Below are 27,411 nucleotides of genomic sequence, written 5' to 3' on the forward strand. Positions count from 1 at the left end.
GTGTGTCTGTGTGTGTGTGTACAAGAGACTCACTGCTAAATGTGATTGTGTTGAATAATGATTGTTAATTGATTGTTGTGTGTGTGTGTGTGTGTGTGTGTGTGTGTGTGTGTGTGTGTGTGTGTGTTTTACTTTCTTTTTTCTAATAAAGTGTAAAAAAAAAAAAAAGGGTGATTGTTATTGATTGGTGTGTGTGTGTTTTCCTTTCTTTTTTCTAATAAAGTGTAAAAAAAATAAGATATTAATTTTTGTGATTGAACTATAAAGATTATTAATTGTAAGATATCAAGAAAATGGGAATTGTTTACTTATGGTATATTTTGTCTCAGAGCACGCTGATAAATTAAAGCTATATTCATTTGAGCTCTGGTCTTATTCGTCTGTACACCTGTGGCATTGTGTGTGTGTGTGTGTGTGTGTTTGTGTGTGTGTGTGTGGCTCTTGTTTCACCTCTAGATGTCTCTGTGTGTCAGGATCAGGATTCAGCAAATTGAAGCGTGCAAGCAGGAACTAAACTGAATATAATTTTAAAGAATAAAAAAGACCAATATATATCTGATCAGAATTCTGAGTTAGAACGGTTCTTTTTTAATAAATGTATAATATGTTAAAATTCAATATTTGTTTAATCATATGAGGGTTTCTGCAAGTCTTAAAAGTCTTAATTTCACACAAATTAAGTCATGGCATTAAATTTTGCATTCATTTAAAAAAAAATTAAAAACTGCCTTGGTCTTTTAGTTTTGTTTTCCAATGCAAATATCTAAACATCCTTAAGATAGATTTATTTGAGTTTCAGGGTAAAGATATGAAGTCTTGTTTTCTGAAGAACTGCACGATATTAAGTTGAATGAGAGGCTAAAAATGAGCACGTTTGTAATTGTCAAACCTGTTTTTTTTTTGTTTTAATTTTGTTTTTTTTTTATGAGATTGTTTTTTTTTTTTTTTTTTTTTTTTTTTTTGTGTTTTTTTTCTTATGAAGAATCTTTGGACATTTGCACTAGAAAACATGACAAAGATACAGATAAAGTATTATCACACTTTGCAGGGTGATCAGAAGCTTTAAAGTTCAAGTAATGGGGATCTGTTTAAACTTGAACTTGAATTGTTGGTAATAATGTGACCCTGAAGCACAAGACCAGTCATAAGGGTCAATTCATCAAAATTTAGATTTATACATCATCTAAAAGCTGAATAAATAATATTTCCATTGATGTATGGTTTGTTAGCACAGGACAATATTTGGCAGAGATACAACTATTTGAAAATCTGGAATCTGAGGGTGCAAAAAAATCTAAATATTGAGAAAATCACCTTTAAAGTTGTCCAAATGAAGTTCGGAGCAATGCATATTACTAATCAAAAAATTTTTTTTGTTATATTTACGGTAGGAAATTTACAAAATATCTTCATGGAACATGATCTTAATATCCTAATGATTTATGCCATAAAAGAAAAATCAATAAGTTCTAAGTGCTGCTTTAAGAGTCTGTGGGAGTTTTTCCATAAAGTTTCCACGTTGGACATTAGCTGAAGAATCAGCTCAAAGCTGTTGAAGGTTTGGATGTTTTGGTGTGTCAGATGTGGGCGGGCTGAGAGTGCAAATGTCTCGCCCAGTGGGAGGATCAGCTCCGTGTGATGTGTTTCATGGGAAAAACTGCAGTAACACCACTGTGTGTCTCACAGACAGACTTTACACACTGTGCACAGAGCCAGATCAACTAGATGATTCATCACCACGGTAAGATCTCAACTACTTACTGTAGAACAGAAAAAGAGCAGAATTATTCAGTATTACAAGCTGAATAATCGTATTATGTTTATATGGAACTCTTGTTTTTGTTTCCTTATCTATTATTTTCAGTGGAAACACAACAGTGGAGATGTGTTTGGTGTATGTGGTGCATTTACAGATAATCAAGTTCACTGTATTTTTATTTATTTTTAATTTATTAATAATATGTATTAATATTTATTAGTTAATACTAATGATTATTTTAATTTTTGTTAGATTTTGTTATTGTAGATGTAATATTTTTATTATACAAATTTAAACTTACAGTAAACCTCACATATTCAGTAGTACTTATTTTTTTAACAAGTAGTTGATTCATTCATTCAGTTAGTTATTTTTTATTATTTTGTGGTGTATTTTATATATTATGAGGACTGGTTTTTTGAGATTGTTTTGTTGAAGATTTTTTAATGTTGTTTTGTACTGCTTTTGGAATAGGCTCGAAGTAGTACAGTTTACATTTTCTGTAAAACAATGACAGTTTCAGTGGACTGTGTGTGTGTGTGTGTGTGTACTGCACCCCAGGGGCTCAGCAACAAAGGCAGCATGAAAAGTGAGTTATTTTTGTTCAGAATACAGGCAGTTCTCACACACCATATCTCTCTCTGTGTCTCACCAGTATTAAGATGGAATTTGCCCACACTTCTCTGTCTCAAGTGTCTCTTCTTCTTCCCAGATTTCCTCTCCAGTACTTACAAAAAGCACTGTGGTGATACCTATCATGATATATTTATATACACCATTAAACTAAATGACTGGCAAATTATTGTAACATGTACTTTGATATAAAACTATCCTATTCCCAGCTCTAAACTGCTAAATGTGGACAATTAGGAATTATAAAGCTGCTTTAAACAATGTGTATTGTGGAAAAAATATGTATTAATTAATACCAGACTTATTCTGGTATTGCCGTCTGATACCATCAATGTACTGTACTGCTATACTACTTTTTTTTTAAGTGTAATATGTCTTAAATTAGTACTTGTATGTAAATATGACTAGTTTTGCACCACTGTTGACCTTGGAATTCCCTTGAAAGAGCAAACAGTGAGGTAGAGAACAGATCAGATCAGTTAGTCGGCTTTAGTTTAGTTTGAAAACATTGGTCTTTGAGACTCAGTCTACCAAAATAGTGACTGCTCTGAAATTGTAGTTGAACTGAAGCGAATTTTGGCACTCATTGATGGTGTACATAAATTTGAGGGATGCAGTTTTGTGGACACTCATTGTTTCTGAGTAAAATTCATGAAGCCACAGTTTTCGAACTTATGAATAGAAGAGCACTTTCCACTACGGGCAGGATGTATAGACCTTACTGTAACTTTAACAACTGGATCTGCATTGATTAATGAGCTTTAAAACCTCTCCTGAGTGTTAATAAATTAGTTACACTTGTCTTGCAGAGAACTAAGTACTCAGTGAAGGACATTTATGCAGATATTACAGGTCCTTATAAAGTTTTTTTTTTAAGGATGTGATTTATTAGACTAAAAGCATAAATTATAACTCGCCTAATTTTTAGCTTTGGAAATTTAAAGGCATAGTCAACCCAAAATGAAAATTCTTGCATCATTTACTCACCCTCATGACGTTCCAAACCTGTATGACTAACTTTCTTCTGCAAAACATAAAAGAAAATATTTGGAAGAATATCGGTAACCAAACCGTTTAGATTCCTGTTGACTTCCATTGTAGTTATTGTCAATATGATTGAAAGTCAGTGTTTCATTACCTAGTGTTCTTCAAAATGTCTTCTTTTAAGACTTACTTTCTACTGCAGAACATAAAAAATGATATTTTGAAGAAAGTTGGGAACTGAATCTGTGAGCAGTTCAGTTCCCATTGACTTCCTTTATAAGGACAAAAATACAATGTAAGCCAATGGGAACCTAAACTATTTGGTTACCAACATTCTTCAAAATATCTTATTTTAAGACTTTCTTTCTTACTGCAGAACATAAAACATGGTATTTTGAAGAAAGTTGGTAACCAAACAGTTTTGGTTCCCACTGAACAAAAAAATATAATGAAAACCAATGGGAACCAAAACTGTTTGGTTACCAGTATTCTTTAAAATATCTTCAGGTTTGGAACCATATGAGTAAATGATAAGAGGATTTTCATTTTTATGTGGACTATCCATTTAAAGTGACACATATTTTAACAGACATTAAAATATTTTAATAATTAAGACTAAATACACTAATTTTTAAAAATTTCTTATCAGTTTTTTATAATTTTTTAATTGAATGCACAATCGAATATACATAAACATTTTGTCTGCCAATGGAAATGCTTTTGTGTCCAAGAGGAAATAATCTTTTAAAGACACAGTCATTAAAAGATAGAGTTCGGGGGTATGTTACCACCACAGTTACTCATTAAGTATGTATATGGGACCACATGCTTGCAAAAATCATCTGTGTAGAATATGTATTTGGCCTTATTTTGGTACTGCTACAAACTGCAACACTAACTTTGATCTTAACTTTAAAGAGCTGCCTCATTTAGTTTCATTGTAATGGCAGGCATAGATGGAAGATGGCATTATGGGAAGGCGCCAGTGAGATAAACATGATGCTTGTTTATAGAACAGGGTAAATATGGCTTGTAAAAGTGTAATTAAGACTAACATCTGGATTAATTCTCTATCCACAAACCAGCTGCGGCGTCCACACTCGCACGCCTCGGTTTTTCCACCATCTAAGTGTATGATGTCACCAGCGACTTCCAGGAGTACAGTGAATTTGGCACCAAACGAAAGAGTTTCCACTCTTATCCAGCAAACACATCGTTATGGGGTCTGAACGGATGGGTGTAAATGGAAGTGGGGGGGCTGTGGCCACATAATGTTTTCAGTTGGCCCAAAAAATGGCATGTTGTGTGCAGTCTTTCTCCATGAGTAACTGGCAGAAATGTTGGTCTTCTAAGAACTCCATCTGGTTTTTCTCTGCCTGTAAAGTGGAATGTACCATTTTTAGTAGAAAAATGCCTTTGTTTGCCCTTTTTGTAACCATCGAATTCTTCCTGACCATGGCCCTGACCACAGTGGCATTCCTACAGGGTGGTACAGGGCACAGAGACAATAGCTGGAGACATGCCAGTGAAGAACACAAGGCTTGCAGACACACTGCACTATAAAAAATGAGCTCTTCAGACAACTTTTAGAAAATGAATGCAACTATTTACATGACTTTTTTGTTGAATTTGCCTGCTTGAATATTTTGATTAAATGTATTCACTTAATTTGACTGAATCCAAGATTTGGTGATAATGTACAATAATGAGAGATTTATGATATAAGAACCTTTTTAAGAGCCTTAGGCTGGTAATTTTTGACTATGAACACCAAATAAGGTTATGGATTTTCAGCACAGCACAAGGGTTAAAATGTTATTTTAACTTTATTTTAGGGGTGCGCGATATGATTAAAACCTTATATCACAATCTAGTTCTTTTATATCTCAAACTTTTCTGTTTTTATTACATTATTATCATGTAAATGTACCCTAATAGGCTGTGCTATGCATTTTTCAAATGACTGTAGTGAATCTTTCTCTTAATGCTGAAGCATTTGTGAAATTATTTAGTTTGTAGTGCAAAAACCTTTTGAATCGTCATGTAAGAGTTCATTATATTTAACACATGGTTGTGTCAACTGTAGGTTTAGTGTCTAAGATCAGTTTAGATATAAGAAAAAGAAAAAACCTTTCACAAGGCATGCCAAAGACTGGATAAGGAAAGCAATGCAATCCCTTCTTCTCACGTAATAAAACCTGTCTGGTGTATAAATATGTTTAATAAGCATCATATGATGGCTGTGTTGTTTGCTAAACAGCAGAATTTGGCTCTAACATGTCCCATGGCAGGAAGACACATTGTTTTTAAGAGTAAACAACCCTCCCAAGATCTCAACCAAAACATTAGACTCAGAATTAAACATCTTTACGTACCCCAAATTGGTATTTATCTCCAGACTGGAATTTGCACAATAATCTGCACAAGTTTTGCTTTAATTACAGTTTGCTTCATTTTCCAAAATTCTTAGTTTTGCTTGTCTCACTTTTCACGTTATTCATACCAAGTCTTTCTCAAATTCTCAGTCTGACATTTTTAGCTATAAAATTGGTCAGAAATATGGGAAGTAATAACTTTACTAACTCTTTGACTGTGGTACTTGTAATATTTTAATTTTTATATATATATATATTTTTTTTTTTTTTAATTATAGTTTAATTTCCTAGATTTCTTAGTTTTTCCATTCTCACGTTCCTTCTCATTTTATTCCCAAACTAGACCTACAGACTCACAGTCTGCACATCTGTCAGAAATATGGGAAATGCTACAATTAACTGCGAGTTTACACGCAAGTGGAGATAAAGTACTTTTTGTGGTACTCTGAATCTGGGATAAATTTAAAATCCACAAACAACACATTTAAAATGTGCTGATGGATTCATTTTCAGAATGAAACAAAGGTTTAATAATGTTGACATTTGGCCCACTGGTGTTCAATGGCAATAATTTAATTGGCACATAAACCTCAGGAAACAAATAACTACCAGAGGACACACACACACACACACACACACACACACACACTTAGCCAGCTGGTTAATTTTCCACACTGAACAATGGTGTTGGAAACTTTTGCAGTTGCTGAACAAATATGTACTATGTGCATCAATAACTGTGAGCGATTTTGTGTAAAATTAAGGATTTATTATATTTTCTTCTCATAACACATGGTGCATTGAATAAGATGGTCTCCGGTACATTGAATACCTGTGGAAACCACATTCAAAAAAAGGTTTTGTTGTTCTAATGTTAGGTTTTACAGACCATTTAGCAGCGTGTTTCTTTGGAGACCTGCGGCTTAGGAAATATATGAGGTGGAACCAGAACAGAGACGCCTTTCCTGGATTTGCCATTGCATGGGGTCTTTGTAAGTTTGTACTTTTGGATGGGCTGCATCATGAATCTCAGATGGTTTTGTTGATAAAGTCTGTGCATGTGGATTGGAAAATATTACTTGTTACACAAAGTCGTTAATCTGCACTTTGTGGAGGCAGGTTTAATCATGTGGGAATGCTGTGGAATTTATCTGATTAGTTTTAGATGGTAGGCTTAGGTAATGGAGATGTTATATAGCATTATTTTGAATGAAATCAAGTTTGATTTTTAGAGGATAGGGCTGGTAAAAAGAAAAAAAAGAGGATAAATTTAGTTTGAAATGTGATCAGCAACAGATTTTTGCTGATTGAACATTTGTAGGTGGTTTGGTTTGAAATGCAGCTAAAAACTTAAAAAAAAAATGTTGTTAATGCATGACAGTCTGAATTATAAGATCTGATTTTACATGTTTTTTCATCATTCACTTTGTGACTATAATTATCATATTTAAGAAAAAGAAGTGAGAAAACTGTCATATTAATTGATTATTGAATGGTTTTAAGTTGCAGCCCTACTATAAATCTAGAAGCTTCATAATAATGAGCTAAAAGCACACAGATCTGTTGTGTTCTGTGTTAAATTGTCCAGGTCTTTCCACTCAGTCATATCCTGACAGGTAATACTATATGGCTCAGACGCGCAGACACTCTTTTGTGAGTCGTGAAATGAGCTGTCTGTTATAGTTTGACATGTCTAACATAGCGAGACACACAGACTAGTGGGAAACTGTCACCTATGGTCTGAGAACTGGGCTACTTGGAATGATTTTATCTTTCTGCTTAAAGTATGTACATTCCACAACACTCTCTTCTTTTGGTTTGTGTGAGAATGATTTATTATTTTATTTATGGATGGTTGGACCAGATAGTGAACCGATTTAAGTGTGCATCTCTATTTTATTTTATTTTATTTTATTTTATTTTATTTTATTTTATTTTATTTTATTTTATTTTATTTTATTTTATTTTATTTTATTTTATTTTATTTTACTGAAGTGGATGAGTTACACCTCTTTCACACCACAAGCTTGAGTTTTGCGTCAGCTTCACACCAGCGTAACTACATCATCACTGCAGCTCCAGACTCGTGAGAGTATTCGCACTCATATACAGTCATTTGTTAACATGCATGCCAAAAAAAATATGCTCATACTTGCAGTGTGAATCCGGCCAATGGTGAATTACTTAAAGTGTTTATTTTATTTTATTTTATTTTATTTTATTTTATTTTATTTTATTTATTTATTTTTTTATTTATTTTCTTTTCTTTTCTTTTCTTTTCTTTTCTTTTCTTTTCTTTTCTTTTCTTTTATTTTATTTTATTTTATTTTATTTTATTTTATTTTATTTTATTTTATTTATTTTATTTTATTTTATTTTTATGCATGAGATGGAACCGGATAGTGAACTGCCTTAAGTGTGCATCATGCATGGAAGCTCCCTGAGTGTTGTGTATATTATTTTCATTTATTTATTTATTTTTTTAATTTATGGATAAGTTGTACCAGATGTTGGAGCAAAACTGCTTTAAGTGTACATTTTTCTTTTTAATTGCTTTATTGTTTTTTGTTTTTTTTTCGCTTTTTATGAATGAGCTGGATCAGATAGTGAACAACATCAAGTGTGCATCATACATGCAAACTCCCTCAGTAGTGTGTTTGCTGTAAGTGGGGGTGATTTTATTTTATTTTATTCAATGAATGAGTTCAGTAGTGTTTGAAAAGCAATGTCCAGAGTGAGCAGAGCTGGAATCTAGATGAAGAAGTAGTTCTTATATACTATAATTATTCTTTGTGCAACATGGTTTGGTCACTACATAATTCCCATATTTCCATTTGTGTTATTTTTTGTGTTAATATTCGCTGTCTCAACGATTATTTGGAAAATAATATGACAGTTTGTCCAAACATTTGACTGGCAAACCTCTCGATCCTCATGAAGGAATGTTCTGTTGTTTATGTCAAGAGTCACTCAGTTTCTTGTGCTATCGTCATTTCTTGAAATATGGTTTTCAAGGAATGTGAGCGTGATTCATAACTACTTCCAGTTTTACAGGGCCATTTGCTTATTTTGGGGTGAGAACTGGATGTGAAAGAGGGGGAGACCGTGCTATCACTGTCACTAAAGGGAGTTGTGATGTTTCTGACCCCTGTGGAGGTTTACATCTCATTAGATCCGCATGTTCTACAATCAGAAGAACCCCCACAAAGAATGCCAAAGCAGAGAAGGAATTACAGTGGGACAAGAGATGCAGGCAGAGAAAAACTACACACTTTTTGGAGTTCGCCATTTACTTGTTTCATTGCATGTTTAATGAATGAATCTTCTTACAAACACTGTCCATTGTTTTAAACACATATAAGTGTGTACATACGGCAATGTGTCTTGTGGTCCAACCTTCTTCATTAGGGCTTGATCCCCCTCAAAACAAAAGGTTGGGAGGTGTTTTAAAAGTACTTAAGTTAAATTAATCAATGGATAACTGACAGTTTGTTGGTCATTGTCCCACCTGAAGTGTTTTATTTTGTCATAGTGACTGGTTAAATATACATTATTCTGCTTATTCACAGCTACTGGTTTAGTTTACTAAATAAATACACTGAATTAAATAAATTATAAATAAATGGTTATTGAAATGTTCAGTTGACTTGAAATTGTCATTATGTGAGAAAAAAAGAGTGTGCAGAATGTCATTAAAATATAATAATAATAATAATAATAACTGATATTCTAATGCACTTAACATGGACTTGAATCTGACTAGTGTCATCCCATTTATGCATTTAGTAAATAGTTTTATCCCAAGAAAAATTAAGAAATCCCAAACAGAATAGTTCATCAATGCATGTTTCAGCATGGTGCTAAATGTTAGGTTTCATAATCTTTAACTCCATGCCTCTGAACTGTCTTCACTTTTTGGGTGACATCAACGATCCCTTTTATATTTCAACCTTTCTAAAACAATCATTTTGCAAAGGTTAAATAAGTCCTACCCTACATGTTTTCTCACTGACTGAATATCCAGTTTTGCTCAGTAATGCATCACATGACATTTCAGTTTGTACAGAGTAGTTAGAGATTTGTTGAGTTTTCAGTGTGGGAATCTGTTTATTCTCACGCTCTGTCCAAGACACACACAGTTATGATTACATGTTTAACACGCATATAAAATGACCACTTGTCTCCCCACTGGATCCTGATGAACGTCTTATCTATTTAATCATAACGGACTAGACTCCAATACGTAGTGTATCCTTTGGCAGACTCTCTCACTCTGTCTTACTTTCATTTTCTCGACACACACACACACACACACACACACACACACACACACACACACACACACACACACACACACACACACACACACACACACACACACACACACACACACACACACACACACACACACACACAATATTTAATTTAAATTGACTCCAGTGATTTAATTCAAAACCTTCAGGCCTACTGTGATGAAAGATTACCACTGATTACAAATCAAAACAGATTTATCTTTGATTACAGGCTATGTAAATTGCTTGGCACTTCACAGCTAATTACTCAATGACAGCTTTCTTTTAATCCTGTTTTTCTTTAGGACCAGAGCGCATTGCAATCTGTTGACTGTGCTGTATGAGTCAGAGAGGACCGGAGCATCATGTCAGAGCCGTTTGACTGTGACAGTTGTAAGGAGTCTCTGTACGGCAGGAAATACATCCAGGTGGATGACGTTCCCCACTGTGTCCCCTGTTACGACCGCCTGTATGCAAACACCTGCCAGGAGTGCAAAGAGCTCATCGAGCACAACACACGGGTGAGTTTTCGAATGATCAATATTTAAGGGATTCACAAAATTAAATATTTTTAAATTACATTATATTTAATATAATTAATATGATATAGATGGATGGATGGATGGATGGATGGATGGATAGATAGATTTCTCACATCTTTACTGGAGGCGTGTAAGACAAACACCAGAAGCTTCTGTTCTGTGTTTGGTATTCATAGCCGTCTGATATTTGAGAGCCTGGATCAGCAGGCGGTAGTAAAGTATGTCTTTTTGATGCGTAAAGGTCTCAAACCATTCCTTTCATGGCAGTGGAAATGACAGAGAACAGCAAGATCTGTTTTGCTTCAACATGCTTTAGCACTTCCTGCACAAGCAGCTGCGTCACCTCATTTCACCTTTCGTTCTGCTGAGCAGTGACCTTTGACCCACAGCTTGATGATGTAATTGATTCAATGGAGTCAAATGCTCATTTCTATGGACTAACAACAGGTTCTAGTAGCCTGAAAACAACATGCCACATGTACTGTCTCCAACTGTCCGGGTATTCAGCCTCATGTATGGTCACAAGGGCTAAACTAAATTCAATAAACCAGTTACCGCATGCTTTTCTAGAATGATTTAATATCATTTACAGTTGAACTGACATATGTTGCTGTGCTGTCTGTGTTCAGGAGCTGTATTATGAGGACAGGCATTATCACGAACACTGTTTCCGCTGCTCACACTGCAACCGTTCGCTGGCTGACAAGCCGTTCACCTGTCAGGAAGACGCCCTGGTGTGTAACGACTGTTACTGCAATGAGTTTTCATCTAAATGTGTGGCCTGCGGAAAGATTGTGATGCCAGGTACAGTTCCTAAACACACATGCATATGCTTAAATTTCATATACACTACCATTTAAAAGTTTGGAGTCAGTAAGATTTTTTTTTTTTCTAAATATACTCAGCAAGTGACAGAAAAGACATTTATAATGTTACAAAAGATTTATTTTAAATAAATGCTGTTATTTTGAGCTTTCTATTCATCAAAGAATCCTATTTATATTATTTATTGTGTTTTTATCTATATATTTAGAATAACAATTGTTTCACCATGGAAAAAACTAATTTAAAAAAAGAAAAAAGTTAATTTCACAATTCTGACTTTCTTTCTAGCAATTGCCAATTTACATCTTGCAATTCTGACTTTTTCTCTAAGAATTGCAACTTTGTATCTCCGACTTATGACCTTGCAGTTGCAAGTTTATTTCTGCAATTCTGAAAAAAGAAAAATTAGAATTGCGAGATATAAACTCAGAATTGTGAGTAAAAAAAAAAAAGGTTCCAGTTACATTTTTTATATTTATTCTGTAGCAGAAATGGGCTTCCATTGTTTTCAGCACTGATAATAAAAACAAAAGGTTTCTTCAGCAGCAAATCAAGACTGGAGTAATGATGCTGAAAATTCAGCTTTGCATCACAGGAATAAATTACATTTTAAAACATATTCAAGCAGAAATTAGTTATTTTAAATTGTAAAAATATTTTAAAAATATTAAAAAATATTTGCCAGACTGTATAGACCACAAACATACACTGAACAAATATGAAATCTGTCTGCTAAAGCAGAAACCGAGTTAATGAGTTTTGATTGGGCGTCAGGGTGCGGTAGAGATGTGACAGTGTGATTACAGACACGCTCAGCTGAGAGAGAAAAGCCGTCGGCCACACTCGCGCACACGCCTGCAGGCCTGATGCTAACACTCAGGCGTTACGTTACCCATAATTACACTCCGCCGCCTGCCTCTGTCTCTCTGGAGCTTTTTGGAGAGAAATAAGAGAAGGGGAAAGTTCCAAAGGATAAAATTACAAACTGAAAATGGCAGATCTCTCCTCCTTCGTTCATTCAAAACAGAGCCCCGTCTCAGCCCGGCTCATTTTCACACCCATTCTCAGTCATTATACACAGATCAGGTGAGCCATTTTCCCACCAAACCTGTACATTGTGTCTGCAACTTATGCCTTTCCAGTTTCCACATGCATTTTTTATCGAAATACCACTCATTGCAATATTTCCAGCATACGATTTTGACACGCCTCAAACAAAACTCCCACACAGGAGGCTTTTATAGATTTAGGGCAGTTCAGGCCCAAATATGTACACAGTTGTGTGGTGTGACATCATGTGTAACCTTTAGCTTTGTAGTTGCTAGTTACCCATCAGACATGATCAACCACCTGCAGCACAGTAAAAGCACTTGAGAAGAACCTGTAGTGCATTAACAGGTGAGGCTGTTCTTCAGAGAAAATCCATTGCATACAGCTAGAAGCACATCCAAACCCCCAAAAATTCAAAATGTGGCTTTCAGTTTATGCCTGTTATCTTTGAGTCTATTGTAGATGCTAGTGTTTAGTATTTTTTTTTTTTTTGTGTGTATGTGTATTTTTTATTATAGTATTTTAGTATTACTATTACAGTATTGATTCATATTTTGTTTTAAAATTTATTTTTATATTTTCATTTTTCATTTTAATTTTAATTTACGTTTTAGTAATTGTTAGGTGCTATTAGTTTATATATATATATATATATATATATATATATATATTATATATATATATATATATATATATATATATATATATCACTAATTTGTTTTTTTATTTCAGTTTACTTTTAGTAATTTTAGTAATTTCACCAAAACTTATTTTCATTTGCTGACCAAGCCAACATTTCTAATTGTCCTTTAAATCTTTTAAGTTTTTCATATATTTATATTTTATTACATTTTAGCTTTATTTTCATTTTTATTTTTATTTTATTCTTAGTTATCCATAACAACACTGTAATGTACTTGTAAAAATTATATTAATATAAACATCATCTTTTACTCAGGGGTGGTTATCCAATCAAATGTTCTCTAAACTGCAAAAAGGTCCTCTATTAGTAATTTTTAGCTCCTTATTTCTCTGCAAAAATAAATAAAAATGTTCGAAAAAATATCTATTAAATTTGGAACATGTTGTTTTCTTTTGCTAACTTTTTCATCTTGTTTTATCAAATTGATCTTGTTTTGAAAATATTAAGATATTTTAACTGGACAATAAGACAAAAATACATTTTGAAGAGCGTCCAGTTGAATGCTTTACTTATTACAGACAATGTCTTCTCAATGCTCTCAATGTGTTTAACAGTTTGTTTTGGGTTCTCTTATTCATAAAGTACATATGTTTATTTGATATTCTTCCTTGCTTTGTCCTTTACTGCATATTGTTTTTATCTTTTTTATTGTCTGGTACTTTATTGAATATCCTTGTATATTCTATATATTTATTGTCTTTGTAATTTATTGTCTGTTCCCCTTCTACGCTGTCTTTCGCATGAGGAGATAACAAAAGAAGAATTTCATTGTAGTACATACGACAATAAAGATCTTGAATCTCAAATAGTTTTATATGAAATGATTTCGATCTCTCAGGCTCCAAGCAGCTGGAGTATGGAGGCTGTGCGTGGCACGAGGAATGCTTTGTTTGTTGTGGTTGTGAGCAGCCCATCGGCGCCCAGTCGTTCATCCCAGATAAGGGCGAGTACTACTGCGTGCCCTGTTACAAGGGACGATTCGCCCCACACTGTTCCCACTGCAAAGAGGTGAGATGAAAACTGTTAATAAAGGTTCTAAATCGGCATGAAGTTTCAGTGAAGAACCTCTTCTTTAGATTATTAAAATGTTCTTCACATTATAAGAAATGGTTCTTTTAAGAACTGTTCACTCAAAGGTTTTTTTTGGTTTTTCTATGGCATCATTGCAAAAACCCCATTTTGGAGTCATTATTTAAGAGTACAAACTACACTTATCAGAATATTAATCTATATATTAAGTATTTTTTGATTTTTGATTTTTCAGTTGTATGCCTGTGAATTAAATGGGTTTTTGTTGGTCTTCTCTCTTACAGATCTTAGTTCAAGGTGGTGTTACATATAGAGATGAGCCCTGGCATAAAGAATGTTTCCTGTGTACTGGTTGTAAAGTCCAGCTTGCGGGACAGCCTTTCACAACACAGGGTGAAGATCCATACTGCGTGAAGTGCTTCAGCAACCTGTACGCCCAAAAATGCTCTGCCTGTGACAAACCCATCACAGGTCAGTGTGTGTTAGTGTGTCTCTTATAACAAGTCTGCTCTTTATTACCAGTCCCTACAACTGCTAACAGAAACGCTTTGTCAGAAACAAGAGACAGTTGTCACATTAACAGGGTCATGTGTTTGGAGGCAGATGGTGCTTCACAATGTTGAGTCAGTCTGAAATAGTTTTGCTTATTCATCTTACATCCAATGGGTTGTGAACTCAAGATGGGGTCAAATATCCACAGTTTATATGTTTTAATGTCTTTAAAGGTGCTGTATGTAAGATTTTGACTCTACTAAAACATAAAAATACCATAATCTGTTTGCAGATATTTAAGAAACATGCTAAGTTAACATACTTGTTTATCTGAAAAATGATGCTACAGTCAGTTATGCTCATTTGAAAATGTGCCTTCTGGGCCGGAATGTCGATCTTTGTTTTGGTTTGTGAAACCCACCCACTGCCAGTTTACCCAATTGTATTTCAGCATTCCGGGTTGCCAGGTGGTAGAAACACAGCGTATTTAATTTCATTCATTGTCAAGTGCGCTCATTCATGTTTCTGTCGTCAATCTAGCAACCTATGTGTGCATCAAGTATGAGGAGGAGGGGCCAGGTGAAAAAAAAAACCCTCTCCAATATTTTGAATTTGGACTGCAATACCTAGTTCAACCACTCGGTGTCAATCCTACATACAGCACCTTTAAAGTTCTGCAAAGGTTGTGGTTGTCATTAAAAAGATATTTTGATTTACTCACCTTCATGATGTTCCAAACCTATTGACTCTGTATCTTCTGTGGGACTACTGTGGAATATGCATAATTCAAAATATAAATAAAACACATATGAATAATTAATATGGAAAATTCATATTGACACAGTACATTGTGCCCTATTTTTACTAACTTTTAAAGTGTAACCCTTTCAGTCTATAAAAACAATTTAAACAATGTTTTAAATCATGACTTTGTTGTTTTAGAGATTGCGGAGACCACTCATAAAGTGAAATACCTCTGAATCTTTTTCTCAGGTTTTGGAGAAGGGAAGTACGTCTCGTTTGAGGAGCGTCAGTGGCATCAGCCGTGTTTTAAGTGCTCTGAGTGTTCGGTGTCTCTGGTCGGGGCAGGATTCTTCCCTGACGGGACAAAGATTCTCTGCAAAAGCTGCAATGCCAAATAACCCACAACTGCTTCTTTTAAATGTGCTAAAGCTGTTTGTGAACACACCTTTGTGTAATATGAACACATTTATGAAACATTTGACATAAGTGAAACATGAAATGTATGATGTACATTAAAGTTTTGCTGTTGCAAATCAGGATTGTTAAAAATCTCTAAACTAGAAGGACTTGTTTGATCAGGTTGAAGCATTTTATGGTTTAAATTAGAAATTCTAATCATTTGAACCAAACATGCGTACATGCCAAAGGCTTAGTTACCTAAAATGTTTCATCATTAGTCTTTTGAATTCACGTTTGAGTAATTTTCCATGTGTTTGCATAAACGTCAGGCCTTTAAATTCCCTCCAACAGCAACATTCTTTAAAAAAAAATACATTTGAACAAAACACTGACCCAAATGACTGTTAATGTATGATGCTTATTGGCAAAAAATGTTTGTTAAACACAGTGAATTTTAGAGGAGTATTTTAATTGCACCAATGCATGCTTTTAATAATTCTCACATAAAATATTCACATATTAATTCATATTTCTGTTGTTTTCAAAATAATATTTTTGATGATTTTTACAGATGTTTGATGTGTTTTTGCACATGAATGCCTTTTGTAAATCTGCTCCTGCTGTTGTATTTCCTTTCATTAAAAAAAATGTTTGTAACATATATGATATAACTTTCAAATATCATTTAAGGTTCAGTCAGATAATGTTTTCCCAAATAATAAATCCTTAATTCATTATTAATTAATATGTTGTGGGAACAAATTCTTACTTTAACACTGAATTACTGTGACTAAATTTCTGTGATAAAAGATGTCAAGTTTAAGCTCCTCCTGAATATATCATGTCAACCTAACATTGCTAAGCACTTTCTGTCTCCTAACAACAACGGACAAGTCCTCCATGTGAAGTTAATTCTAATAATTGCTTTTAGTTATGCTTGATTTTAAATATCATGTGAAACATTTATTTTTACTTCACTCTTTGCCCCTTAACCAGATGCCAAATTTCTGACAGATGTTTTACCCAAATAAGGACACACAGCTGTAAAAAACGACTATGTAACATGTCATTTCCGAAAATAAATAATTCCAGAATTACTACAGGTTTCTCACAGTAGGAGGTTGAAGCACAAAGAACAGGAAGTACAGGTGGTATACCTTAGTGCGGGTGTAGTGGTCCCAGCAGCTCAATACTTTAAGAATTACGTACCAGTAACGAAATTTTCCACATACATCCAGGGACAAAATTTCAGGGCTGGGAAATCTCACACTCATCCATACACCCACAAAAAATTCTGAAAAAAGGAAAACATTATTATTGCATTATAATGATTCATATTTTTCCCTTCCGAAAATTAACCATCGTTCATTTTTGTGATGGTTGTGTTGTTGTCTGCCCTAGCTCCCTCTAAACGTATTATAAAACGATGGGAATATCTGTCTGCTAAATTACTACTGTAACATTACAATAAAAAATACTGATGTCCTTTAGCACAGTGTTTAGAGTGATGAGTAATGGGCTGCTACTGCTAACAGGTGGTAGCAGTTTAATCCTTAACTAAGTAGCTAAACAAAGACAAAACTACAATAGACTAGCAATATACAGATGAAACTGACCTGCACCTGAAGTCCTGAACAGGTCAGTAGGCTAGTTGTACCTCTCTGCTCCACCTGCGCGCTTCCACTTCATTCTCAAGTTTCTCGCATTGATTACTCCGATCAAAACAGTTTGGCGGAGCACGCGAGCAGAATCGTACGTTGCCAGTCACGACTACTATTTCATGATTAATTGGAGATTTTTTTATCCAATTGTGAATTTGGAAATAATCGCTTTAGTACATTCGACAGGCTATATATATCTATATATATATATATATATATATATATATATATATATATATATACTGGGTGCGACTTGTGAAAAAACCTGAGGGGGGGTACTTTTGAAAATTTTTATGAAATGTTTTTAATACGACGGAAAATGTATTTAGTTACATATCACTCTCTCCCACAGTGAGATCTGGGGCTCTCTGATCACTGTCTGGTTCTTCTTATACCGACCTACAGGCAGAAACTGAAATCAGCCAAACCTGTAGTAAGGACTGTAAAAAGATGTACTAATGAAGCAGAGTGGGATTTACAAGTCTGCTTCGACTGCACAGATTGGAGTGTTTTTGAAGCTGCAGCCACCGATCTGGATGAGCTCACGGATTCTGTAACATCATACATCAGTTTCTTCGAGGATATGTGCATCGCTGCCAGGACTCATTTACCTTACAACAATGACAAACCGTGGTTCACTGCAAAACTCAGACAGCTCTGTCAGGCCAAAGAAGATGCTTACAAGAAAGGAGACAGAGTCTTGTATAAACAGGCCAAATACACACTGACAACAGAGATAGAAAACAGGTCTGATTTGGTAGCTGAGCTGAACCTTAGAATAGAATTAGAACTTAGAATATTGCAGTGGATAGTCCAGACTGCTGACTGAATCACTGGTGCATCCCTCTCCACTCTCCAAGAACTGCACTCATCCAGAGTGAGTAATAGAGCTGGCAAAATCACTCTGGACCCCTCACACCCTGGCCACTTCCTCTTTGAACTGTTGCTGTCTAGTCGGATATAGAGCATTGAGCACCAGAACAGCCAGACATGAGAGCAGATTCTTTCCTCAGGCAATCCGTCTCATGAACAGTTAACTTGGCAATAAACGTGTAATTCACAACACTACTTATATATTTATTTGTTTCACACACATACCTCTTTTTACATTTCCTTGCATTTGTACATAACACACCTGTACACACAAATACCATCTTTTGTCTACTTTGTATATTGTTATTTCCTTTTTACTTATCTTATTTTTATTTTATTTTTATTATCTGTTTTGTCTTGTCACTGCAATCTGTTTGTGCTGTGGAAGCTTCTGTCATCAAAACAAATTCCTCATATGCGTAAACATACCTGGCAATAAAAAAAAATTCTGATTCTGATTTAAGTGTAGTTTACGAGTACAAATGGCCTATTTTACTTCAAGAGGTCCTGAAACAAAAATATGAGGAAAATGAAAAACATGACAGAGAAACCCCTTTTAAAAAACATCAATCTGCAGTCATTAGTATAAAACAATTCTCATGACTCTTCCTTTAGACGCAGCTGACCCTGTTTAAAGAAATATGAAAACTGGGCCTTAGTTTGTCCCAGGAGACACTAATCCTCAGCGGACAAAACATTTCTCCTGCTGTCTTTTTTTGTTAAATCTGTATTAAATATTGTTGTAACTAATTAATCCATCATGTTAAATACAGCACACACTCAAACCATCTATGTGTGAAAACACAAACCATGCATTAAAATGTTGTTCCAATTAGGGTACAAGCATCACTAATCATAATTAGTTTTAAAGATTTGAAGAAACCTCAATGAAAAATAATTTTCCATACACATCAGTCACAAAGAACAACTTCTAGCTAAGTTAGCTAGAAAATAAATATTCACTAAAGAAATGTACATAACTTGCATCAACATTTTATGAAATACATTTTATTAATTTTCATGCTTTCTGGTTTTTGAAGCCACAATTTTAAAATTTCATGTTTTCAGGTTTTCCATGACTATGGATGTGACTATCTGTGCTTTCTATTTTGAAACTACAGTATATAGTGCCACCTAGTGAACATTAGATTTAAGTGTGTGATTATTGCACCAATAGTGCCACGGAATAGAATAAATAATAACAACTGGATTTCCATAATTTCTTTTTCACAATCCAAAGACATGCAGAATAGGTTCTGTTGTCTGGGAGTTTCTGTTGCATGTCAACATGTCTCACTTGTTCTCACTTGTAATGTTAAAGTTCTCTAAAAATAAATGTTAAAAATTAAAAATAAAACTTATTTTCTTAAATGTGTTTTTTTAATTTTTAGAGTGTTTTTATTTTAGTGTTTTAATGTGTTTTTTATAGTGAGAGAAACACAGTCACTCCTTGTAAAACGCCGTAAACTCACTGAACATAAAGACACAAACTCACTGACCTGTCTGACCTGTGGCTGAGATTAGAAACAACAAGTACAAAGCACCAGTAATATAATTAACTACAAATAAATATTTAACCACAAACCAAACAGATATATTATATGACCATGTGTAGTTTTGATCTTGTTTCATGTAAATGTGATTTTCAGCTGCAGTGAAGCAGTTTTGTGTTCAGTCTGCAGGTCAATTACTTCCCGTTTCTTTAGTCTTTATGTCATGTGACAACTAAAGTAGTGGAGTATTTGACATGCTTGAACATAGCTCTGTTTAGAGTATCAGATGGGTCCACAAGGATTTTTGAATGGCTCAGTAAATATTCTGTTGTTTGGCGTCCATATTGTTGCTGATCAAGTTAGTTTCACTTTCTCTGAGTCAGAGCTCCTCCTGTTTCCTGTATTGAGCCTGATGTTTCTTTCATTATAGTGCATTATAGTGTGATCCACAGAAAAAAGTAACTGGGGTTTGGAACAATGATGAGTAATTGATGACAGAATGTTACTCTTGCTTGCTGATCAAGTTGTCTTCAGTGATGTCAGAGCTCCTCCTGCATTTACATATTTATATTTGTTACTGTATTTGGTGTGTTGGCTTCATGTGTTTGTATTGAGCTTGATCTTTCTGCTTTTTCTGACAACTAATGATGGTTCTAAGAATAGCATCCATTTATCAATATCAAAGTTTCATTAAAAAACTGTTCAACAAACACAAATTATTGTCTTATTTCAGTTTTATTCAAAACAAGATGGTATAAAACAACTAAAAAAAAAAAAAAAGTGTTATAATGTGAAAATTTTTTTATTTTATACACAAGTTTAACAAAACAAAAGTGAAAGATATCCAAAAGCAGGAGGGAAAGGTTTGGATCCACTGATACATCATCAATGTAACATAAATAAAAAGATTCCATCATTATGAGCAGAACTGGAACCTCATGTCTGCAATACATATCATGCCATAACAGCTGGATCTGAATCCATCAGAGAATAAAACAAATCGCACGAGAGCTTCACTACGATTAGGAAAGAAGCAAACAGAAAAGTGGAGAAATGCAGTGGAAGATCCAGACGTTCCAGACCGGAGAGAATTGGAGCTGACTGAAGAGGATTGGTTTGCGTGAATATTATCCGGGATCCATTAAGCCGAGTAATCCTGCAGAATTAAACAATTACACTGATTACAGCATACAGATAGGGCATAATATAGTGTTCTTACAAACAAAAGTAAAAGCTTCTACAGATGAAATTTACATTTAATAATTGCATTAATCAGATTAACGATATTTCTCAATACACTAAGCAATAACAAAACATATTTAAGTACATCTGAACTTACCGCTCTGGGTTTCTTGTTCATCTTCATGTCAAATCTGTAAGGAGAAAACATGTATTAACAAGCGGCCCATCACGGTCAGATAAACAAATGAATCTGATTAAAACCCTGCATGCAACTAAAAAATCCCCACCACGTCTAAGAGCTCCACAAACATGCAGCTGAAAAATAAATGCAAAACCAAACAGAAGCAAAAAAGAAACTGCAGCAACATCTGCGAATGATCAGGTAGAAGCAAGCGTCACAGCATTCATCCACGTGATGTGGACAGCCCTACACAGCTAATGGACAGAAGACACAGGAGGGAGAAACAGGTAGTAAAATTGAGACTTACTCAAAGTCATAATCAAACATGCCAGAAGGGCTGAAGGGGGCAGCGTTAGGAAGGAAGAGAGCATCAGAGGTTAGTGCACTACACTGAGCAGCACATCAGTCCTACAGTCCACTACATAGGGTGTGAATGCATGGGTAGTAGTACACTAGATGAACAAGCTCAACAGGACAGACACTATCGAATCCTCTCTAGGGTGTTAGCAAATATAAGACCCTAACTAGTGCTCATCTTATATCATCTGAAGTGATTCTGGATGCAACCATGCATTTCCAAAAGAAAGCCAGAAAGATCAAGACATGGGTTTGAAGAGCAATTAAAAGCATTACATCAGTCTTGTTGACAGCTGGGATATGTAACGAACATGAAATTATTCAAATGTAATTCATTTAAATTATTTACAATTTAATTAAAATATAGTTTATGTTTTAATTAAAACAAAAACATTTTAATTTGTGCCTAAAATCCATTACTTTGCCATTTTCTCCATCATATTTTTGAGGCAAACCACACAAGACAAACTAAAGGTTTTCCAATATTTCATTCATCAAATATTCATTTATTTTGAATGACAATAAAATAAAAATGTGCAAGGGTCTGCATTTTGTTTTTAACAAACAATACAATGTATTATGTATTTCCTTAAAAAAACTAAAAAAAACTACAGACAAACAGGTCAGTATTTATTTATGAAAGTTACTTTTAAGGTTAAGGTTCATTGGAAACACTTTTAATATGTAAGAATCCATCATTTTGCACTATAAATGCAGTAGGAGCCATAAATACTCTGAGCTGAATCAAGGAAAACTAACTTCTCAAAATCTTCCTTCTGTCCATCTAATACAAACACAGATGTGAAAACTGATCATCTTCTCTGCTCAAACCGGTCTGAACCAGAACAGCATCAGATAAACATCGGGACAGAGTAAGAGACTTTAGGCTGGATCTACATGAGAGAAAAGAGCTGGTAAAGATACTAAAAAAGAGAAACCAAAGTAAACTCAGCTGAGCAGGAGCCACAGCATTATGAAACTCAAGTAAAACCCTCCCGTTTGGGAAAAGATATGTGGCTACTATAATCATCTATGAATATGTTCATTTATAACTGCTCCTATATTCATTCAGATGTGTCCATGAGACACTACATCAAACATTTCACAATCAAATAACAGTCTGTTTCAGTCGGCACTGGATCAGCCGGAATGAGTTTGTAAGTAAAGAACCATCTTATATCCTGGACCCCAAGGGCCTGCTGGAGATTGGGTACCTGTGTCTGTTCTTGTTCTTGCGTTTCTTGTGGCTGCTATGGTGGCTTGCAGAAGACGACGAAGCAGCTTTCTGGGGTTTCAGGTCCTGCAGGGCTCCATCGGCCTCCTCTGTGTCTTCCTGGCTGGGTTCGTTTTCCTGGTTTTGGAGATCTGGGGATGTGTCGCTCTCTGTTCCGCTGCCTGGTTCACCTAAGAAAGCAGAAGAAAATGAAAGTTTACAAAATTATTACAATATTAAGCCACTAAATACGCTGATTTTAAAAAACAATCGTCAAATTGGCTGTTTATCATGACTGCATTTATGGGCATCACATGTACAATCAAAGGTTTTCAATGTTCATTTGACAATATCCATTTTTTCTGTGTAGGTGAACACATAATTGTGTCCCCAGCTCACTAGGTTTTAAAACAAAGCCCTTTAACAATTAAAGAAAATATATGACCGATAGAAATCTTTTTGCAGACACAAGAAGCTTGAGATTCTACTCACGTTTTTCATTCATATGATCAGGAATTCCTCCAAGAGCACAAACAGCCTGTACGATAATCCACAAAACAGTCATTTACATCATTTACTAAATTATCGTTCTATTTATTTATTGTTATTTTTACTTTTCTTTTACTTATTATATATGCACAAATAAGGTATATATATATATATATATATCTAAAATACTGACCGCCACTGATGTGACGGAGGACTTGCTGAAAAGTCGTTCCGCTTCCTTGAACTTCCTGTTCCTCCGATCCGTCTTGTTGTTGTTATTATTGATGTAGTATGATAGTTTTTGTTATAATGTGCGTGTTTTTGATATATATATATATCTGTGACCCATGAAGTCCCATCACACTCACTTTTGATTGGTCAGATATCGGTCCCATCCTCGAATGATGTTACCATACATCTGAGTATCCTCCAGGTAACTGCCTTCAAATGCATAAATCTGTCTTTCCAGATTCACCAAAGTCTCCTGTTGAAAATATAAACAAAAGTTTAGCTGCAGCTGTCAATCGCACATGACCTGCATATAATCATAGTATAATAATATTTATTTCTCTGTGCAGTTCTACTTTCTTTGTTTATTTTGTAAACCGAAGTTTTGAACAAGTGGCATGTTTTTTATTGCTATATAAGCTTCCTTTGCTGTATATGTCGTGCATCGGGAGGCGCCACAACAAAAGCGGTTAACACAGTTAGCATGTTAGCATAGATATACAGTAGTTATCGGAATATAATATTGATACGTGTAGTACAAATAGGGTAAAATAAGACTTTCTTGTTTCTTAATACGAACACATATTCATGCATTCATTTTAAAGTATTTATTACAGTTTATTTCAGACTCGGGTTTGTATGCTAACACAATTACGGCTATTTCGGTCTCATTTGGTGCCGCATCAACACGGTTTGTAGGGTTTTGGACATTTAGAAATGATTGTAAATTACCGCAAGCTCTTGTTTTCTCTTGACCAGCTCGGAGAGCTCGCGGCGGGTGTCTGGGATCTGCGGTGGAGTCGCTTTGGCGTGCATCGCCATGATGGAGCTGAGCTACTCGATGACCGAGAACAGCTGAAACGGGACCTAGTGACTGCAGTACTGCGCGTGTCCCCGGTTCGACAGGGGCGCGCGCTTCGCCTCCAGAGCAGAATTCGAAACACTAAACCTAAAAAATAACGATCAAAAACTTCCCCTAGGAATTTTGGATTTTTTTAAAATAATAGTAGTTCACTGTTAATCAATAGAATGGGAACTGTGATTAACCTTAACTTTAGAGAAATGCACGTGTTGTCGTTCGTATGTACAGAGAAGCACTACTTCAAATTTCGTTTGGGTACGATAAGTTTTAAGGACGGGAATTATATTAGTAATAATAAAACCCTGATAAATTATGGTGTATACTGAAATCCTAATAATAATGTAATTTATGATATCCAATAAATATATAACTAATGATTTCATTCGCATTCAGATCAAGTTTAGATCGTTTCCATGTGACGTGTCCTCCTCCTTGACCAATGAAACGCGGGCGTGAACAGGTAAGCCACGCCTCTTTGGGTTTTCGTTCTGCGTGCTATTTCCAGTTCTAGCCAATATGAACTTTCTTTGCCTTAGGCCACCATTATTAACACGAAGCGCGTTCGCGTCCCGCACAACAAAATCTCCTGCTTTCTCGCGCTTTTTTGTCTTTTCTGTCATTTCCCATATACACACACACACACACACACACACATCCAGTGGCCAGTAAGCAGCGATAGAGTACTTGTTATAAAAGCAACTTTCTTTACATTAACTAATGTATAACTAGACGTCACAGTAAAAGCCTATTTTGGGAAACATTTTAAAACTGTAAGGGCAATAAATATGAAGACAAGAGCAACTATTATATTAATAATACATTTATTCAATAGTAATATAGATTTAAAATAGAAAGGCTTTTCTTCGCAGTCAAAGATGTTTCAAGATCACCTGGTGAGTAAATTAAATAATCCAGCTCTCCTATATTCATTTTTATGTATTATATACTTTGAGTTTATGGTGTGCCATTAAAAGCAATGCTATCTATCTATCTATCTATCTATCTATCTATCTATCTATCTGTCTATCTATCTATCTATCTATCTATCATTTCTGAATGAGAATCCAGGGCCTGGTTCATATATCTCACGTGCACCTGCCGAGGGATGCAGTCCTTCATTCTCTAAGAGAGGAACAGGCAGCTTTGCTTCAAAAGTGAGACCCTGATCAAAGACATGTTACACAGAAACAAAGGACATATCCTACATTAATCAGTGAATGTGCAGGCATCTTCTTTATGGCAGAGGTCTTAATATAAGTCTTCCAAACCTTTATGCTTTAGACATTTGGCCTTGCTGTTAATTGCCTTGCACTTCTTTGAAATATATTATTATGTATAATATTACTGACTGTTTTTGCATCTTTAGGCCGGTCGTGTGGCACGTAGCTTCCAGAGATTAAGCCCAGGACCTGATGCTTATAACCTCCAGACGTCTCTACTTCACAAGCACGAGTTTAACAGAGGAGAATCCAGAATGTTTCGTCTGCCTGTTGCAGTAAAGAGGGAAGAACCAAAAAATTAAAATCCTGCACCAAATCAGTATGATGTATGTATCACTTTGTGACAGACATATACTATTGCTTTTTGTCACAGGGAAAGGTTACCATTTGATTATGATTATGATTGATTTCCAAATCATTTTCTTCTTAAATCAGCATTTCTTAGAACAACACACACAAAAAAAACTTTTGTAGCATTATAAATGTGCCTTTACTGTCTCTTTTGATTTGATACATTCTTGCTGAATAAAAGTAAAAAAAAAACTTGACCCCAAACTTTTGAATGGTAATGTATGATTTAATTCATGTTCTTGTCAGGTGTCTTATAGTGCTGTGGACAAAAATTCAACCGTTTCAGCTCAAAGTGCGTTTTGCTCTAAAACCAGACGGAGTGCCAGTGTCTCAGACATTTTTAAAGGACCCTCTCCCTGTGAGTAACTCACATATTTGACCAGTTTTAGATGAAGATAATTAAGTTAGATCTGCAATGCAAACTGTTAAAGCACTTCAGTAACTCTGAGGTTAAAAACAACATTATATATGAAAACAAATGAATATTGATGAGTTTTGTTGGCTTTTCAAGAAAGTGAGTATATGTTTGCACGTGCACATAATTACAACTACTGTACATATTTTAAATTGTGAATTTCATCACAATACATGGATATTTTTGAAAATATTTCATGTATAAAAACAGCTGCTTTTATCATTAACTACTAGATTTTCAAAAGCAGAATAAGAATAGGAATGGATATCTCAGATGTCTCATTCTTCATGGGTTAAGAGGTTTCACTCCTGAATCTGTGCAGAAGGAGACACTACTTGGTATTATCAGCGCCACCTCTGATTCCTACCAAAGACCCACCCTTCCCTGGCCCGGGACATTATAACATAGGAAACTTAAATCCTTCAGCCAAACACCTTGTATCTAGTGCCGCCTTCCTGTCTGGGACAAGCAGGTGGATACAAGACGTCAAAGGACAGGACATACCTGCTCCTGGTAACACTTCCATAACCTTTACTTCATTTAAAGTAGTGTTTAACTGTAGTGTTTTAACTTTTATCATGTATCTATGTACTGAATATCCTACATTTCCTCCTCCCAGGTTTCTATGAACCCACGGTCCTTTCAAATATATCATTCTTGTATAATCCTGCAAAAATTTGGATACCGGCTTAAACAAACTTACTTTGAACTAATTTTAGTGAAAAGTTTATACAGATTTGAAGTATTTGTGTGCTCATGTTTCATAAAAATGTTATCTCTATAAGATTATTTTAAATGATTATTTTGAATTTTTATATTAGTTGAGCGGTGATCTCAAATTGCTGTAATGAAGAGATATACACTGACAACCAAAAGTTTGGAATAATTAAGATTTTTAAATGTTGTTGTAATAAGTCTCTTATTCTCAGCCAGGCTGCATTTATTTGATCAAAACTACAGTAAAAACAGAAATACTGTGAAATATTATTACAATTTAAAATAATTGCTTTCCATATGAATATTTTAAAATGTAATTTATTTCTGTGACACAAAGCTGAA

At 34.7% G+C, this 27,411-nt stretch overlaps 2 protein-coding genes and 1 pseudogene across 2 annotated transcripts; 2 read left to right on the forward strand and 1 right to left on the reverse strand.

Moving 5' to 3' along the window:
- Positions 1 to 1,650: 1,650 nt before the first annotated feature.
- Positions 1,651 to 16,559, forward strand: LOC109061231 (four and a half LIM domains protein 3-like). The gene is made up of 6 exons (XM_019078372.2): positions 1,651 to 1,741; positions 10,349 to 10,564; positions 11,215 to 11,389; positions 14,002 to 14,171; positions 14,477 to 14,663; positions 15,678 to 16,559. The coding sequence occupies exons 2-6, from the start codon at positions 10,409 to 10,411 to the stop codon at positions 15,824 to 15,826; spliced, it is 837 nt and encodes a 278-aa protein (XP_018933917.1). The 5' UTR covers positions 1,651 to 1,741; positions 10,349 to 10,408; the 3' UTR covers positions 15,827 to 16,559.
- A 4,095-nt stretch (positions 16,560 to 20,654) lies between these two features.
- LOC109103293 (chromatin modification-related protein MEAF6-like) lies at positions 20,655 to 24,439 on the reverse strand. Its single transcript, XM_042776268.1, has 8 exons — positions 24,237 to 24,439; positions 23,644 to 23,760; positions 23,470 to 23,556; positions 23,280 to 23,325; positions 22,789 to 22,978; positions 21,525 to 21,554; positions 21,194 to 21,227; positions 20,655 to 21,010 (listed from the first exon to the last, which is right to left on the reverse strand). Exons 1-8 carry the CDS (start codon positions 24,324 to 24,326, stop codon positions 20,996 to 20,998), a joined length of 609 nt encoding a protein of 202 aa, XP_042632202.1. The 5' UTR covers positions 24,327 to 24,439; the 3' UTR covers positions 20,655 to 20,995.
- An 802-nt stretch (positions 24,440 to 25,241) lies between these two features.
- Positions 25,242 to 27,307, forward strand: LOC109103296 (annotated as a pseudogene).
- The last annotated feature ends 104 nt before the right edge of the window (positions 27,308 to 27,411 follow it).

The sequence above is a fragment of the Cyprinus carpio genome, chromosome A19 (genome assembly GCF_018340385.1).
Source record: "Cyprinus carpio isolate SPL01 chromosome A19, ASM1834038v1, whole genome shotgun sequence".
NCBI classification, from domain to species: Eukaryota; Metazoa; Chordata; class Actinopteri; order Cypriniformes; family Cyprinidae; genus Cyprinus; species Cyprinus carpio.

Excerpts from the sequence above, each read along its gene's own strand:
- LOC109103293 (XM_042776268.1), bottom strand. The coding sequence starts at position 24,326 with ATGGCGATGCACGCCAAAGCGACTCCACCGCAGATCCCAGACACCCGC. Across the intron at positions 23,761-24,236 it reads AGAGAAAACAAGAGCTTGCG|GAGACTTTGGTGAATCTGGA; the intron begins GTAATTTACAAT and ends TATTTTCAACAG. Across the intron at positions 21,555-22,788 it reads AAGAACAAGAACAGACACAG|CCCTTCTGGCATGTTTGATT; the intron begins GTACCCAATCTC and ends TGCCCCCTTCAG.
- LOC109061231 (XM_019078372.2), top strand. The coding sequence starts at position 10,409 with ATGTCAGAGCCGTTTGACTGTGACAGTTGTAAGGAGTCTCTGTACGGC. Across the intron at positions 11,390-14,001 it reads CGGAAAGATTGTGATGCCAG|GCTCCAAGCAGCTGGAGTAT; the intron begins GTACAGTTCCTA and ends TCGATCTCTCAG. Across the intron at positions 14,172-14,476 it reads ACTGTTCCCACTGCAAAGAG|ATCTTAGTTCAAGGTGGTGT; the intron begins GTGAGATGAAAA and ends TCTCTCTTACAG.